Genomic DNA, 16321 nt, shown 5'->3' with positions numbered 1-16321 from the left:
TAGGCCCTGCCCCAAGCTTCTATATTTGCAGTCAACCACCAATTTCCATATGGCTTCCTATTCCATATTATATCTCCATAGCCATTATCCAAGTAGGGTCCGATTGAAAGTTCTCAATCTCGCTCCATAAGAAATTACAATGAAGTTTTTCAATCCGTGCCTCCACACAAGCTGGAATTGGAAATAAAGACAAAATAAGTTGGTAAGTTAGAGAGAGTACTCTTGATTAGAGTTACCCGGCCTCCTTTCAACAAGTACAATCTCTTCCACCCTGCCAATCTTCGTTCTATCTTCTTGATAACTGTATCCCAAATTGATAAAGCCTGTGAGGCAGCCCCCAACGGCAATCCCAAATATTTCATAGGAAGAGAAGCGACCTTACATCTAAGTGTGCTAGCCAATTGCCGAGTGTTACTGATGTTCCCAATTGGCACTAGCTCTGATTTATCGAAGTTCACTCTCAGGCATGATGCTGCTTCGAAGCATGGTAAAAGTGCTTTCAGTGCCCTAAGCTGGTTTTAATCTGTCTCGCAAAAAATTAGTGTGTCATCTGCAAATAATAAATGATAAATAGTAATAAGGCCTCTATTAGGATCACCCAGTGAAAACCCAGCCACAAAATTGTTTCTAACTACGGCCCATAGCATCCTACTAAGGGCCTCCATGATGACAACAAAGAGAAGTGGGGACAACGGATCTCCTTGTCTTAAACCACGAGAACTGCTGAAGAAACCAGCTGAGCTGCCATTAATCAAAGTTGAGAATCTTGCCGTTGAGATGCACCATGTGATCCACGTACACCACCTCTCCCCAAAACCACATCTCTCAAACAAATAAAGAATGAACTCCTAGTTTACATGATTGTATGCCTTGTCTATATCTAGCTTACAAATAAGCCCTGCGATTCTAGACTTTAATATGCTATTCAGGCATTCATTGGCTATAAGGACTGAATTCAGGATTTGATGTCCCCTTACAAATGCATTTTGTGGCTTCGTAATTATCTTACCTAAGGCCTCCCCTAGCCTGTTTGCAAGCACTTTGGAGATAATTTTGTACACTCCATTAATGAGGCTAATGAGCCTATAACCTTTCACCTCCAATGCTCCAATCTTCTTCGAGATCAATGCAATAAAAGTAGCATTTAGGCTTTTCTCGAACTTCCTAGCTGAGAACAATTCCTGAAACACGTTCATTGTATCCTCTTTTACTGCCTCTCAACATGTTTGAAAAAACCTCATCGAGAAGCCGTCTGGATCTAATGCTATGTCTTTAACCACATCATAAACCTCCACTTCTTCAAAAGATCTTTCCAATCAAGATGCTATCTGTGGCTCAATAGAGTCGAAACCGAGTCCATCGAGTTTTGGCCTCCACCCCTCTCGTCTGTAAACAGGTATTCAAAGAAATCCACCACATGATCCCGGATCACAGGAGCCTCCATGCAGTCTATACTATTGACATTCAGCATCTCAATAGTATTATTTCTCCTATGAGAATTAGCCACTCTATGGAAGAATTTTATGCTTCGGTCCCCTTCTTTTAACCATAATGCTCTTCACTTCTGATGCCAAGAGATCTCCTCTAGAGAAATTACTCTCTCCAACTCTGAAGCTAGCTTTGCCTTTTGCGATATTTCTTCTGGGGAGAGGACTCTATCCTTAAGTATTCTCTCGAAATCTTGTAGTTCCTCCACCATGGTTTTCTTTCGCTCCCCTATGTTTTCAAAAGATTGAGAGTTTCAAAGCTTTAAATCATTGTTTAATGATTTAAAGCTTTTAGTTTGCCTGCAAGTATGTAGGAGGGGGTACCAAGAAACTGATAAGATGACCACCATTGCCTTACCCTGTCCACAAAGGTTCACTTTCAAGTCATATGTTTTCGAACTTAAAATATCGACGCCTGCCTTGGATACCACCACCATCCAACAAGATGGGAAAATGATCCGAACAAAGGCGAGGCAACCTCTTCTGACACACCTCCAGGTAATGTATTTCCCAATCCGGCGAGATTAGGAATCTCTTCAATCGAGATCACATCTGATTATTGGACCAAGTAAAAGGGCCCCCTATGAAAGGAAGATCCACCAGATTTAAATAAAAAATACATGCTGAAAAATCTGTCATGGCTGGGTGCAACCTACTGTCTCCGGATCTTTCAAAGGGCCACAAAAAATTATCTTCCACAGTTTTAAAGGAACATGCCACTATATACTCTCCTACAAAATCCTCCATTTTCTCCACCATCCTTCTATCCCACATCACTAAGATTCCACCCGAAGCCCCATTTGATGCCAGATAGACCCAATTTGCATAAGGACAACTCCAAACACTTCGCACTATTTTTTTGGACACCAATTTCAGCTTGGTTTCTATTAAACATACTATGTCCCCCTCCACTCCCGAAGCAAGTTTTTTATGCGAAGACGCTTGTTTGCCTCATTCAACCCATAGACGTTCCAAGACACGATTTTCGGCTTCATAAAGGAGATATAATCCCCTTCCCTTTGGATCTAATATGGCTTGAGTTGCCTTCATAGTTCAACAACCATTTAAATCTCTTAAGCTCCCGCTGTTTCTTGGTCCCAGATCTCTAAGACTGAGAGTGACCCACCTCTATGGTAGTGAGAAGAGCCATAAACTGTTCCTCAAACCCCACACACTCCATTCTCACACAGTGTTGAATTTCCTTTACATTTCTAAGCACCCAGTTAGACACATTGAACTCGCTTGGAAACTTACAGTTCAGAGGAAATGGCTCCCCTTCTCTTGAAAACCACTGTGAATTCGATGACATCCCCTTCTCCTCCCCCCCAAACAGATTCCTGCCCTCGCATTCGATCCTAGTAGCCACATTGAACTCCACATCGTTGCCAGAGAGTGGAGATATTATTTTTGTTTAAGGAACCATCACCACATCACTACCACTGATGTGGTTGAGCATCTGAGATAGCCCCACAACACTATCCTTAGTGAAATCCATCCTCATCTCCCCTTCTCCTTCCGAAAGCAACTTGAGATGCTCCTCGGATTGATGTATGGCCTCCGCCTGAGGAACTTCCAGGGTGTTTATTGACATTTTTTGGCCACAATAAACTGGGAATGTGATTGTCTATGGCAGGATCTCCTATGTTTCCCCTCCACGCAACGATGCTAATAGTTCCACCATCGTCGCTGGAGCTTTCTGGATCACCGTCGATGGTCCCACAACTGGTCGTGGTGCACCCGATGGTTTCTCTGGCAAGGTTGTGGGGTTTCCATTAGTGGTGGGCCTACGTTCATCCAAACGGGAAGAGGCTCGATGGGCTAAGGCCTTGAGTTTACGGGCTTGAGCCCAATTGATTGGAGCCTTACAGCAGTTGAGGTTTCTCCTATTTTCCCCACTGGACGAGGGGCCTTAAGCTATCAGGCTCAAGCCTAATTGACTGGGGCCTTACAACGCCCATTTGACTGGGGCCTTGAGCTAACAGGCCTAGGCCCTTGTTGCGCAGATCTGAACCCACGTTCAAACCCACACAGGGCCCACTTCTTTCCAATCCCACCTCCTCCTTTATAAGCCAATCAACCTTGTTTTGTAAAGTGCTCAACTGAGCCTTCACGTCCAGCAAAGTACTAAGTACCTCCCCCTCTGCTAGGCCTCCTGCGGGTTTGCCACCACCACCCTACCACTGTACTGGACGAGACTCTCTGTCAGAGCCATGTCCAATACCCTTCCTAGTAGCAGCACCTCTCTGCCCTTCCATGCCGTCGTCCCCTTTTCGAAGCTCACGGGGTCGCTCCACCATCAGCACCTCCCTATAGGAGTGATGTTGCTGCTGGACCTTTGCCTCCTTTGGTCTCTTCATAGCTCCGTCACTGTGAGTGAATCTCCTGTCGCGAAAAAGCTCCCACAGAGCCTCACCCATCCTTTTCCACCCTCTGCCCTCCTCCTCAAGAATGAATATAAAGTTCCTCCTACCACCACCACCATATACCACCACCGCCATATAGCGGCCTCGATCATTCGAACAGCGTTGTGCTATAAAACTGCTACTGCCTTCCCTGACTGTGGTGAATAAATCTCTTTTTTCTTACTTCATGCAAGCTTCTAGGGCCTTTGCCAGCCATTGCACCATTGAGAGTCCCAGAACCACCTTTGACACCACCCTCTAGCTTCTCTCTGTAATAACCAACAGACCCCCCTCCTTCACAAGTGAAAAAATTTTGATTCTATTACAATGTCTTTTGAAAAACCCATTCTGACCATACCAGAACCCAGAAGTTCAGTCGTGTAACTCCGTCACAAACCACCCAAACTCAGCGGAGAGAACGAGTGTTTGTTTTCCATCGTCGAGAGAAAATGTACGGAGAGAAAATGTTCAGTCGTGTCCGTCACTGACCTTCTAAAATGATTAAAAATAAAACTTGCTATCTTACCTTTTCAACTTCGGGTAGTTTGCTCAAACTATGTTGACATATGAAGAAGCATTTGAGTCATTCCACAGTTTTCTTTATTATTTTCACATAGCCGTTCTTTTTCTTCAATGGCAGTTCTGTAATCCTTATCTAAGTCAAAACTAGACCATGGATTATGGAAGATTTGTACATGATTGGATTCATGAAATATCCAACTGTTTGACTTAGCTTTCTTCCCTGCAGCCAGCCATCTTCTAAATAGTTACTGATGAATATGATTTCTTAACAATGAGCACAATGTTACATCACCTTTGGTCAGTGAACATGACATTAGTCCACTTCACTATGGCCAATATATCCAGTGGCAGCTTATTGTCTATTGCCAATTCACTAAATAAATGTTTTTTTTAGTCACAATGAATCCATAACCTAGTTTGGATGGAGACTTTACACTTTCAACACAAAATTGGAGTTTATGGACAGATCATTGGTATCTCTTGCGACTTCTCTACACTAGTAGTACCGACTGGCTCGATTTATTTATTGTTTTATTTTATAACATCAAAGGACTTACCGGCTTTACATCTGCAAGGCCAATTTTATACAGTTATCCCTCTTGTGTGTGTATCTTGTTGAATTTGTATTCAATTACAGGTGAAGGCACTGGCCTACTTCGCCTCCATAGTACATTTCGTCATGATCTTAAAATTTACAGTTCTGATGAAGGTCGTGTGCAGGTATGGCCCTAGTATTTCTTGTACTGGTCTTTTAACGCTTGCCTTTCCTTGAAGTTTCTCAAACTGTACTTCCAGCATTTATGAACGTTAACATTTCACTTTGGTATCATCTACAACTTACATTAAGGTATTCATTGGCAGATGTCTGCAGCTGCATTTGCCAAAGGCCTTCTTGACTTAGAAGGGCAGCTAACCCCAATCCTGGTCTGTAGCTTTTTAAGGTTTTGAGTGCTTTTTGAAGTTTAGGTTTTATGACTGACTTTGTCACCTCTTTCAAGGTTTCACTTGTTAGCAAGGACTCTTCTATGCTGGATGGACTTGAAAATGCCAGCACTGAGATGGAAGAGGCCAAGGTTTGTTTCGCTTCTACATACGAGTTATGCAGAAGGTTTTAGCATATCATATATGGTTATCGTTATAATTTCTGTGAAAAGGATGGTTTCTGGCTTCTGCTGTATAATTGTGCTTAATTTAACATTTAAAGATTGTTAGACTAATAGGAGAGATTTAAATGGGCATCTCTAATCTTTGTTACCTGCATAGGTGTTATCAGCGAGGTCAATAGGTACCACATGATGCTGCACATCTTTCTCTATCATTTACCAAGTTATTTAGTTACCTTTAAGATTATGTAGTTTGCTATGGATTTGAGAAGTGGCACTGGATCAGTGACTGCAATGTGTCACAACTTATTTTATTCGATTTTAAAGGGTTGGAGAATTCCATTAGTGACATAAGGGTACCTTCTTCGGCTCACAAATGGAAGAAGGTAGCCTTAAGCTCATTGTTTCATGTCACTGATCTTAAAAACAATTATTTCCATTACTGGGATCAGGCCCATCAGGGTAAACAAACTTGTTTTTGCTTCAAGATTTTGGCATTTTCAAAGATTGTGAACATTGTTGTGCTATGTTCTGATCCTGCAATTATTCTTTTTCCATTTCTCCCCCTTCTATTCTTTGCAGGCTAGGTTGAACAAGATAATAACTTCTTGTGCAAAGACAGTCCAAAATGATGACTCATCTGAATGCCCTTGGATGGTGGATGGCACTGGACTTCCTTCTAATGCATCTGAACTTCTTCCCAAATTGGTAATTTCATTGTCTCGGTGAAACTATACCTATCTACATTTTTTTCTTGTTGCCCTCTCTTTCTGGACAATCTGTATGCTCAAAAGTTAACATTATAAATACATTTCATTTTAAGCACATCTACATAGTCATCATGAAATTATTCAGTGCTCCAGGAGGAACAGTTCACCCTCTAACGTGATCAACAAGTCCTGCTATGTATAGAATACCCAACTGCCCTTGACTCTTTGGTAGCATAAGTTTTTTTTTTATGCTTTAACCTTTCTTTCTTTCATTTTTTAGTTTTATCTAGTTTTATGTTTAAGCTTGTTTTTCCATTTCTGCATTGTTTTGATTTGGCACCAGCAGTTTGCTTTTTATATATATTATTTGATTTCAGGTTTGCAGATGTATGGATGGAGCATCTTAAATTCTACTTTGATTTGGCATTGCTATAGATTATTAGTACTAATAAATAAAGCAAATCTGCTCCTCTGTTACTTCTCTTTTGTTCCATATTTCATTTGATATTGTATTATCACAAGTGACTTAATTATCTGTATTCCAAGATGAAATACCTTTTCCAGGAAGCTGGAAGATGTAATGGTGGATTCCTGTTTGAGCAACGTTCTTTATCTTTCATGTGCATTTAAGTCGAGTCGTGGATTGATGTCATGTAATTTGTTAATCTAATCTATTTCCTCATTCTTATGGTGTAATTTATGAACTCTTTTCAAATTGCAATAAGTTGTACTTGTGCATGTGCATAAAAAATTATTACTTGATTTATTCATTTAATTTTATTTGATTAATTTATTTCATGAATAGATGCAATTGACTAAGAAGGTCACTGAACAAGTAAGGCTACTTGCCAAGGATGAAGACGAGGAACTTACTGATGTGATCCCACCTTATGACCAAGCAAAGGCACTTGGTAAAACAAACATTGATGTCGATCGCATTGCTGCTGGGTTACCCTGTGGTAGTGAGGGATTTCTTTTGATGTATGCTCGCTGGAAAAAGCTTGAAAGAGACTTGTATAACGAACGCAGATTGTAAGTGTTTTGACATTACTAACTTGATTGTGGTTACGTTTGGGGTATAGATCCACAAGGTATTTTTATACATCACATTCTCTCTGCCGATAGTGGTATGAAAAATGCATTGAATCTTTTAAATATTAGAATTTCTTTTAGAACTTGAGCTGCTTAAAATTTCTCTCAAGTCAGTAGCTAGACAATCCAGCCAATTCTTTGATGAAAAATTTAAACCAGTGTTCTATTTTGTCACTATGATAGAATTGCAATTCCACTAACATTGTGGACTACCTTGCAGGCTGTTTGATGTAACACAAATTCCTGATGTTTATGACTCTTGCAAGTAAGTCATCTGTTTAAGGGATCATATTGGATTCGAGCTGTAAGAAGTTCAACATTACATAGATTGCTTATGTGCTCGTAAATTTGGAAATGTTATTGGTTACCATCTTAAATTTGTTTACTCTCTCTGTTTGTTAATGAGTATCATTCCTTTTGTCCAACATTGAAAGTCAATAGTTTAATATACACCCTTGTTATCCCTCTCGTAGATTGTTCTCACTTGAATGTTTGTTTTCCTAAGAAGACGTTCATTACAGATGGTGGAAGACTTTTAAGATTTGAATTGGAACCATGGTGTTGCTATGCTTATCAAAATTCAGTAGGCTTTTTCATTAATGCCATAGTATCTTGCTAATTCTGGTGTCTTAAATTTTTGGGGTTAGTTCTATTTCTCCACGAACCTCTCATTCTCATTTACATCCATAATTGTTGAGTCAGTGCAACTCAAACCCTAATTTTAATTTTTTTGAATTAGTTCACCCCCGTCAAAAAATGGCATCCACTCAAATGGGAATCTGTATGAGAAGACAGAGTTACCATTCACTAACTCTTTAAGTGCATTAAGGGTTTTTTTGTCTGTATATATTTATGTCCAAATTAACGTTTATTTTTTTCTGAATGGATTAAACTGATACTAAAACTTCAAAATTGGATTTGCGTTGCACTTAGTCAAAGTTTATGGGTATAAGTGGAATGAGGTGGCATATTAATTGTTTATATTGTTAACAGAGAAGCTTATGTTGTTATATCAATGGCCTAGTTTAATTTGAGTACGTGTTATTGTGTTATTGACTTATTGCTTGACAGATATGATCTCTTGCACAATGCACATCTTAAGCTAGAAGGGTTGGATGAACTCTTCAAAGTTGCTCAGGTAGCGGGAAAAGTTTGTTCAGCATTCATACATCTAAATGATTTTCATTTTGTTGATATAAATTATAATAGCAAATGTCCATTAGTTTACTGCAGTGGAATTAGTGATACTGGCTTTACCTATAATATAGCAAGAAAGCAATGTTTGCAAGACTTGTCAGTCTGCTATCTATTTACCATCAATCCTACTTATAAAAAAAAAAATCTATTTACCATCAATCCTAGAATTTTTGCTTCCAAGGGCTGTGCATTACTGCTGTCAAAAGAAAAGGACCCCCTTGTTTCAAACAAAATTCCAGCATTCCTGAAGTACAAATTTTGAGTATCAGAGTTGTGGGAAATAGGTTATAGAGGAAGTTAACCTCTTGTATCTATCCACTTTCCCTGGTATGCATATTGAATATTGGGTGAGATCCATTCATTATCAGTTAGGGTAAAAATGGTCTGTAAATTATTTTTGCAGATACTTGCAGATGGTGTCATCCCAAATGAGTATGGAATTAATCCAAATCAGAAACTGAAGATTGGCTCAAAGGTAAACTCCCTACTGTGGTTCCCCAGAAATTTTAACTTAAAACGATGAATTCTTGGTCAGCTATCTTTTTTTGGGGACCTACAGGATGTCACGTTCAACTCAAAAAAGAAAAGGAGCTAAAAAGGCTATTTTTCTTGTAAACTCATGCTCTAGTGATAGAAGCATTTGCTGCAACATGGAGTCCCATACTTTCTACCCCTACTTTGTAACAACAATAACTTTCACACCACATTGTTAATATATTGGCAAAAACCACTAATTCATACAATTTGATTGATACTTTGATGTTGGTTAAAGTTGATAGCTTATCAAAAAGTTCAAATACATCATTTCTGTTGAAGCATGTATCTGTCACCTAAATAGTCACTATGTAAACAAATATTCTGAATTTCTAGCATTCAACATGAGATTTTTTGGACAATTTGGGAGCATTAGGTAAAACTTAAGTGCATAGAAGGTAAGGTTAGTCATTAACATTTATAGAATCGACTGGACATGCTTACCAATGTGTGGTAGGTTCCATGCAGGTTGTTTTACCACCCTGGTATCTAGGATGCTGTCTCCATCAGTGGTCCGTTGTATTAACTAGTATGGTCATGCTGTAATGCCCCATTTTATATTCTTGAGAATTTGCAGTGCTCTTTCAGTCCGTTTTCAATGCACAGCCGATATGTCAGACTCGGATATATGCTTAGTCTTGGGTACCTGTTTTCAATGTAGCAAAAATGCTCATCTGTCTCTCTCTGTATGCTTGGTTTGACTTTAGATGGATTTTAAAGGAGTGAAAAATAGAAAGTGAATTAGGTAAAGTTAACATCTAACATACTAGGAAATAATGAAAAGTAAGCTCTAAACTCCTTCAACCTTTTTCTAATTGTGGTCTTTTAATATTCTTAAACGTCATATGATGGTCACATTACTGCTTCAATTGACCCACATATTAAAAGAACCCAAAATTGAAGAGCATAGGCGCTCATAAATGAAATCTAGAAATCCAAGTTGACTTGTGGACCTTTTGCCTTGCATGCATATTGCGCTCTCCTTGGTCAATATCATTTGTTGTACGGTTACATATTTATCCCATACATTTCATTTTCTGTGTCCTAAATGGTTACTGCTTAATATTATATTTCGAAATCCAGATTGCTCGCCGTTTGTTGGGTAAAATTTTGATTGATTTGAGGAATACTCGTGAAGAAGCCATCAGTGTTACTGACTTAAAGAGTAATCAAGACCGACTTTCTTCATCCAAGAAAGCTGAAAAGGAAGACACAGAATATAAATCAAAGCTTTATATCAAGAATGATGACATGAGAAGAAATAGCACCGCAAGTGATGTATCAATGGATCAGGATGATGATGATGATAAAGAGACCCAATATCGTTTGGATGCACAGTAAATTCATGAATCTTTTGTTTGTAACATTATTCTCTTATATATAACTGAATATAAAACCTTTTCAACCTTATTTTCAAGGTATGCAGCAAATGTCAATACACCTGAACGCCATGTACGGACACGCCTTTACTTCACATCAGTGAGTATAATGCTTGTGCTAACACCTTCCACTATAGAAGCTCTCTCTCTCTCTCTCTCTCTCTCTCTTTCTGTCTGTCTCCATCCTATAAATAACAATTCAAGCAAGAGTAGAAGTTCCTTATATCCATACAGGGGTAGGTTAGGACTGAAGAGAAATTGAGTAAGACTTTGTTAGTTGCTAGAAGCAGCTGCTAGATCTGAATAACAGAACTTAGAGTTTTTTCAACTTTCATTATTTTATCACTTTATCTATCTATGGTATTTGTCCTTCATCCAAATTTACTTGTAGTTATGAGATTAATGCATTGGTTTGAGTTAATAATTCTTCTTCAAGGATTTCCTCGTATCTTCAGTACCTGATATCCTCTCAATTATCAGTACTGACATGGACCTTCAAGTTTTTGGATTAGAATGACGTGCCTTTATTTTAATAAATTTTTCTTCAAGTTGTTTCCTTTTACATATTTTCTTGTAACTTAAATGATTCTATTCATGTGGAGTGAGCAGAAAAATAATCAATAATTAGCTCAAGGAATTTTCATTCTAGTTCCCTATGCTCTCTTGACATTTATGTAATGTACAGGTTAGCTTGCTCATCAGCTGGTATTCACAATTTGTCATTTGTTCTTTTCAACTACAGGAATCTCATATTCATTCCCTCGTGAATGTTCTCCGTTACTGTGATCTGGATGAATCTTTGCAAGGAGAGGATAGCCTTCTCTGCCATAATACTTTGGAGCGCTTATATAAAACCAAGGAGCTTGACTACATGAGCTACATTGTGCTGAGGATGTTTGAGAACACAGAGGTAGGTAATTTAGTATGTTCCCAATGATGGGCATTTTCTATTTGCTAATTAAGTCCCTTCTTTGCTAAGTAGTCAATACCTTTTTTTTCTAAAACAACTAGTCAATACTTGAGCGTATGTGAAAAGACCCTGCATGTAGTAAACCTATTTGACCTATAAATTGGTGTTCTGCACTTTGAACTGGATCAATCAGGTAATCCTAACAGTTAATGACAGCAGAACCTGCCAGAATTTGGTGCCTTTTCTTTGTCATGAATTCTTACATGTTTGCTTAGATTAACGTGTCAATTATTAGAGATTTAAGGTGTCATTATGCTGAGCACAATGGTTATTGAAATGAAATTACAGGTGGCTTTAGAAGACCCCAAAAGATTCCGCATAGAGATGACGTTTAGCCGTGGAGCTGATCTATCCCCCTTGGAGGTAATGCATTTTGAATTATGGTGAAGTATTCATCAAAGGACTATCTTAAAAGGAGTTAGTTGACACGTTCACCCCAAGGAGGAAACTTAAGTTACTAAGTCGAGGACAGTTCGCTAGTAGATGGTGTGTCTTGAAGCTTACCAGTTGAACTCGAAGAATATTTTTCTGTCGGGACTTAGTAGGGATAGGACTAAAAGTGCGTTTCCTCTTTTGATTATGTCATTCCTACACTCCTAGTATTGTTTATCTGCAACAAACCTGGCTAATTTGGATTGATTACCCATTTCCTGGGCATATCTGCCCAATTGGTGGTTAAAAACTTAAACGTCTTCTTCCTGTGTTGGTGGCATTTATTTATACCTGATTGGAGTCATTTGAAAAATATCTTGATACTAGGGTTGTCAGAAACAGGAGGTTATCTTTGCATGTTCAACAAACTAAGCTATGGTTTCTCTTTTGCTTGGCAGAATAATGACAGTGAGGCTGCTTCCCTGCACCAGGAGCACATACTGCCGATAATGGGTCCAGAAAGGCTGCAAGAAGTGGGATCATATCTCACACTAGAGAAAATGGAAAAGATGATTCGCCCCTTTGCCATGCCTGCAGAAGATTTCCCTCCACCATCAATCCCCGTAGGATTCTCTGGCTATTTCGCAAAAAGTGCATTGCTTGAGCGTCTGGTAAATCTTTGGCCTTTCCATAAGCATGCAAATTCTAATGGAAAGTAACGAGCACTTTCACTTATATTTTTGCATTCCCCGCCCTCTTCCCTTTCATTCGTTGTTTCATATGATGCATCCCTGATATTTGAAGAACTTTGGTTGGCTGATCGGGTAGAGTGAGTTTTTGAGCTCCTTCACAGAAAATTTTGCAATGGCCTGACAATTCTCAACAACAAAGGAATGTTGTTGGAAGTAACCATCACAGCTGAAATTGGCAGACTTTGCTTACATTTTTTTTATTTCTTTTTGTATTTTTCCCTCTTCCATTGATGTGAATAACGGTAGTCATCAGAGATCTAGTGCTTGCCCAAGGGCCAAGTCTAGATGTTAGTGTTAAAGTCGATAGTGACATGTGTTGTATGTTTGGATCCTACACACGGGGAGAAATTTCTCCAATATTCTTGTGGTTGAATAATCGCATTTTTTCTCTTTTTTAGCTGGCTAACAAGATTCCAGGGCTCTTCGAAGTCGAAGGATCAAATTAACGCCAATGTTAATAACTATAAAAGAGCAAACTGGCCTATCGAATGATGATTCAGTACGATTCAGTCATTTCTGAGTTTTTTTTTTTTTTTTAAAATTATTATTATATTTTTGGGAGTGTTTAAATACCTCTTTCTTTGTTATAAAATGATAAGCGCTATCCTTCACCTTACTTGCTTAATGATGTCTGTAGCGTCCATTATTCACGATGTGGGCTGCCGTAGTGATGCCTCAGGGACTCCTCTAAATATGGTTTGAAATGAACGACGAAATCGATGCCAAGAAAGTAAACTGCGCAAAGTGATTCCCAAAAATGAAACTAAAGTGGATAATGGCAGTTGCCTGCTGAAGTGCTTGCTTGCATATGCATCACCCTCGGTAAATGACATGTTGGGAAGACAATTTTCGGTACCAGATATTTCGACAGCTAGACTTCAGAAGGTGCCGTATGAATATTTCCTAGCTTCTAATTTGGGTATGCTGCTGTATTGTGTGGAGTGTGTTCTGGTTGAAGGCTGTGGAGGGAAGTGTGTAGCAGATAGCAAAGGATGAAGAATCGTGGGCAACTGAGATAACGGTCGTTCCAAACGGGGCATTTTAATACTTGATGAAATGGTGCATTTCAAGACAATAATATGAGGAATTGAAGACTAATCGATACGGTGCATTGCGGACGAGTTGGGCAACGTTGTTTTCCTATTTTGCTTGTAATAGAGAAATCAATTAGTTAGTTAGTTACGTCTGTTGGTTAGTTAGTTGGTTAGTTACAGAAGCTTGTAGTATAAAAAGGAAGTCTCTTGTATTCACACGGATATCGGGATGATTTGCTTAAACTGGTTTGTTTAGGAGCTTAGAGATTGCTCGAAAATCTTTTCTAGGAATTGAAGTAGATTCTTGGTTTATCATCTCTCTCTCGTTCATTGTTTAGTTCTTCATTCTACATTGCATTTGGTCATCTGTCATTTGTTCAATTGGGTTCTGGTTCGTGTTGGAAGTTAGAGCAGAAAGAGGGTACGTAACAATTGGTATCATAGTGGTTATCCATGGCTGAAAGCACACAAGCAGCTGTTATGAAGGCTCAGTAAGAAGGGGCCTTATGACAACAAAAAGGCGTTTTGAAACAGTTAGAAGACCACAATCAAGCTATTGATGGCATTCATGGTAGGTTAGATCAACTGTCTGATATGCTAAAATCTTTAGTTGAGTTTCAACAAGTTAATTCTCGAAGAGAAGAGAATCTTGAAGAGGGTTCTTTTGGTAGACATTTGTATCAAGAAGAGAGACTGCCAAGTGGAATTAGGCTTGATTTCCCTCATTTTGATGGCTCTAACCCAGGGGGTGGATTTTTAAGGTTACTCAGTACTTTGAATATCATTAATTTTCGATAAATCAATGACTTTTAATGGCTTCATATCACATGGAGGGTGAGACCCACGTATGGTATCAAGATGCCATTGATGGTGACGTCTTTACAACTTGGGAATCTTTTGTCAAAGCTTTGTTAGTCAGATTTGGCCCTACGGCCTATGATAATCGTATGGAGGCTTTAACACGGTTGAAACAAGTGTCCTCTATGGCTATTTATAAGGCACAATTCGAGACTTTATCCAATAGACTAAAAGGGTTGTCAGAAAAACATAAGCCGAGTTGCTTTATGAGTGGCCTTAAGGATGAGATTAGGCTTCTTGTGAGAATGCTTAATCCAATAAATCTCAATGCTGCTTTTGGTCTACTAAGATACAAGAGGAGTATGTTTTGGCATCCAGGAGATCTTGGAGAAATACTGCAGGTTTACCTGTCAAAAGTCCTGTTGAAACTATTGAGGACAGCTCCAAGTTCCAGAGAAATGGGATGCCAACAAAGAAAGTTTTTTTCACTGTGATAAAAAGTGGAATCCTAGCTAAGTGTCCAAAAACTCCAAAGTTTATTTGATCCAAGTTGATTCTGAGGAGTTACACCAGCCTGTTCCTGTAGAATCTGTGATTATTGAAGGTGAAGAAATCTGTGGTGATGATGTTGGTACCTTAGAAGTCTCTGTCAATGCCATTTCTGGGTGTATTGGTGGGAATGCTATGAGATTGCATGGTAGTGTGGGCTCTTGTGCTATAGAAATCCTTGTAGATTTTGGGAGCACACACAACTTATTGGATCATTTAGTGGTCCAAGAAGCTAAGTTGAGTGTCAGAAAAGATTCCAGTTTGCAAGTGAGGGTGGCCAATTGTGATAAGATTTTGAGTCAAGGCAGTGGGGAGGAAATGCTTAAGATCCAGGGATCAAAGTTTTCTATGCCCTTTCATGTTTTAACTTTAGGAGGATGTGATATAATACTCAGGGTCTAGTGGTTAGAAACCTTAGGCTCCATTACTTGGAACTTTATTGATATGTCAATGAGTTTTGAGTGGGGAGGTCAAGTGGTTAAGTTGAAAGGCTTGAATTTTGCTAGTGTATATCATGGCTGGTGCTAAAGCATTTAAGTTAGATTTTGTAAGCAAGGGTGGTTGTTGCAGTTGATGCTTGTGGAGCAGCAGTGTAATGAGTTTTGTTCTGAAGGGCCAATGTCTGAGTTGCTCAAGGAATTCAGTGATGTTTTTGCTGAACCTATTGGATTGCCACCAAGAAGAGCTTTTGACCACCCAATTAATCTGAAGGATGGGGCCTCTCCTGTTTCAGTTCGACCATACAAGTATCCTCATTATCAAAAATCTGAAATAGAAAAAATTGTCTATGAATTATTGCAATCTGGAGTAGTGAGACCAAGCCAAAGTCAATTTTCTTCACCTGTGTTATTGGTTAAGAAAGTTGATGGTACTTAGCGTATGTGTATAGATTATAGAGCCCTTAACCAAGAAACCATCAAAGACAGATTCCCAATATCTGTCATTGATGAACTATTTGGGGCTCGAATTTTTTCAAATTTGGATCTAAGGGCTAGATACCATCAGATTAGGGTGAGGGAGGGGGATATTTAAAAAACAACCTTTAGAACTCATGAAGACCATTATGAGTTCTTGGTGATGCCATTTGGGCTCACCAATGCCCCTGCGCCACCTTTCATGGCTTGATGAACCACATCTTCAAACCTTTTTTGAGAATGTTTGTTTTGGTATTTTTTTATGACATCTTGGTGTATAGTAGAGATGTTGATGATCATTTGTTACATGTTAAAACTGTATTGGGCATATTGAGGTTGCACACCTTCTATGCAAAGATGTCCAAGTACAAGTTTTGAGTGCATGAAATAGAGTATTTGGGCCACATAATATCTAGAAAGGGGGTACAAACAGATTCTGCAAAGACAATAGCTATGGTTCAATGGCCTGTTCCTAAAACCTTGAAGTCATTAAGATGTCTTTTAGG

At 38.9% G+C, this 16321-nt stretch overlaps 1 protein-coding gene across 5 annotated transcripts in view; it reads left to right on the top strand.

Moving 5' to 3' along the window:
- The window catches only part of LOC109008927 (inositol hexakisphosphate and diphosphoinositol-pentakisphosphate kinase VIP1-like), a 32230-nt gene extending 18376 nt beyond the window's left edge, over window positions 1-13854 (top strand). For 3 of the 5 annotated variants that reach the window (XM_018989219.2, XM_018989220.2, XM_018989225.2), the window contains 14 exons: window positions 5049-5131; window positions 5273-5335; window positions 5410-5484; window positions 6097-6222; window positions 7030-7256; window positions 7537-7581; window positions 8388-8454; window positions 8917-8988; window positions 10131-10384; window positions 10466-10526; window positions 11169-11336; window positions 11685-11759; window positions 12227-12439; window positions 13158-13853. In XM_018989219.2, the coding sequence (XP_018844764.1) occupies window positions 5049-5131; window positions 5273-5335; window positions 5410-5484; window positions 6097-6222; window positions 7030-7256; window positions 7537-7581; window positions 8388-8454; window positions 8917-8988; window positions 10131-10384; window positions 10466-10526; window positions 11169-11336; window positions 11685-11759; window positions 12227-12439; window positions 13158-13211 (1583 nt within the window). In that variant the 3' untranslated portion in view covers window positions 13212-13853. Of the gene's footprint in view, window positions 1-5048; window positions 5132-5272; window positions 5336-5409; window positions 5485-6096; window positions 6223-7029; window positions 7257-7536; window positions 7582-8387; window positions 8455-8916; window positions 8989-10130; window positions 10385-10465; window positions 10527-11168; window positions 11337-11684; window positions 11760-12226; window positions 12440-12918; window positions 13020-13157 lie in introns of all 5 variants that reach the window. The other 2 variants (XM_018989221.2, XM_018989224.2) reach the window with 2 other exon arrangements.
- Window positions 13855-16321: the final 2467 nt, after the last annotated feature.

This window comes from Juglans regia, chromosome 10 (assembly GCF_001411555.2).
Source record: "Juglans regia cultivar Chandler chromosome 10, Walnut 2.0, whole genome shotgun sequence".
NCBI classification, from domain to species: Eukaryota; Viridiplantae; Streptophyta; class Magnoliopsida; order Fagales; family Juglandaceae; genus Juglans; species Juglans regia.
Note: the sequence above shows the minus strand (reverse complement) of the source record. Positions and strands in the feature narration are given on the sequence as shown.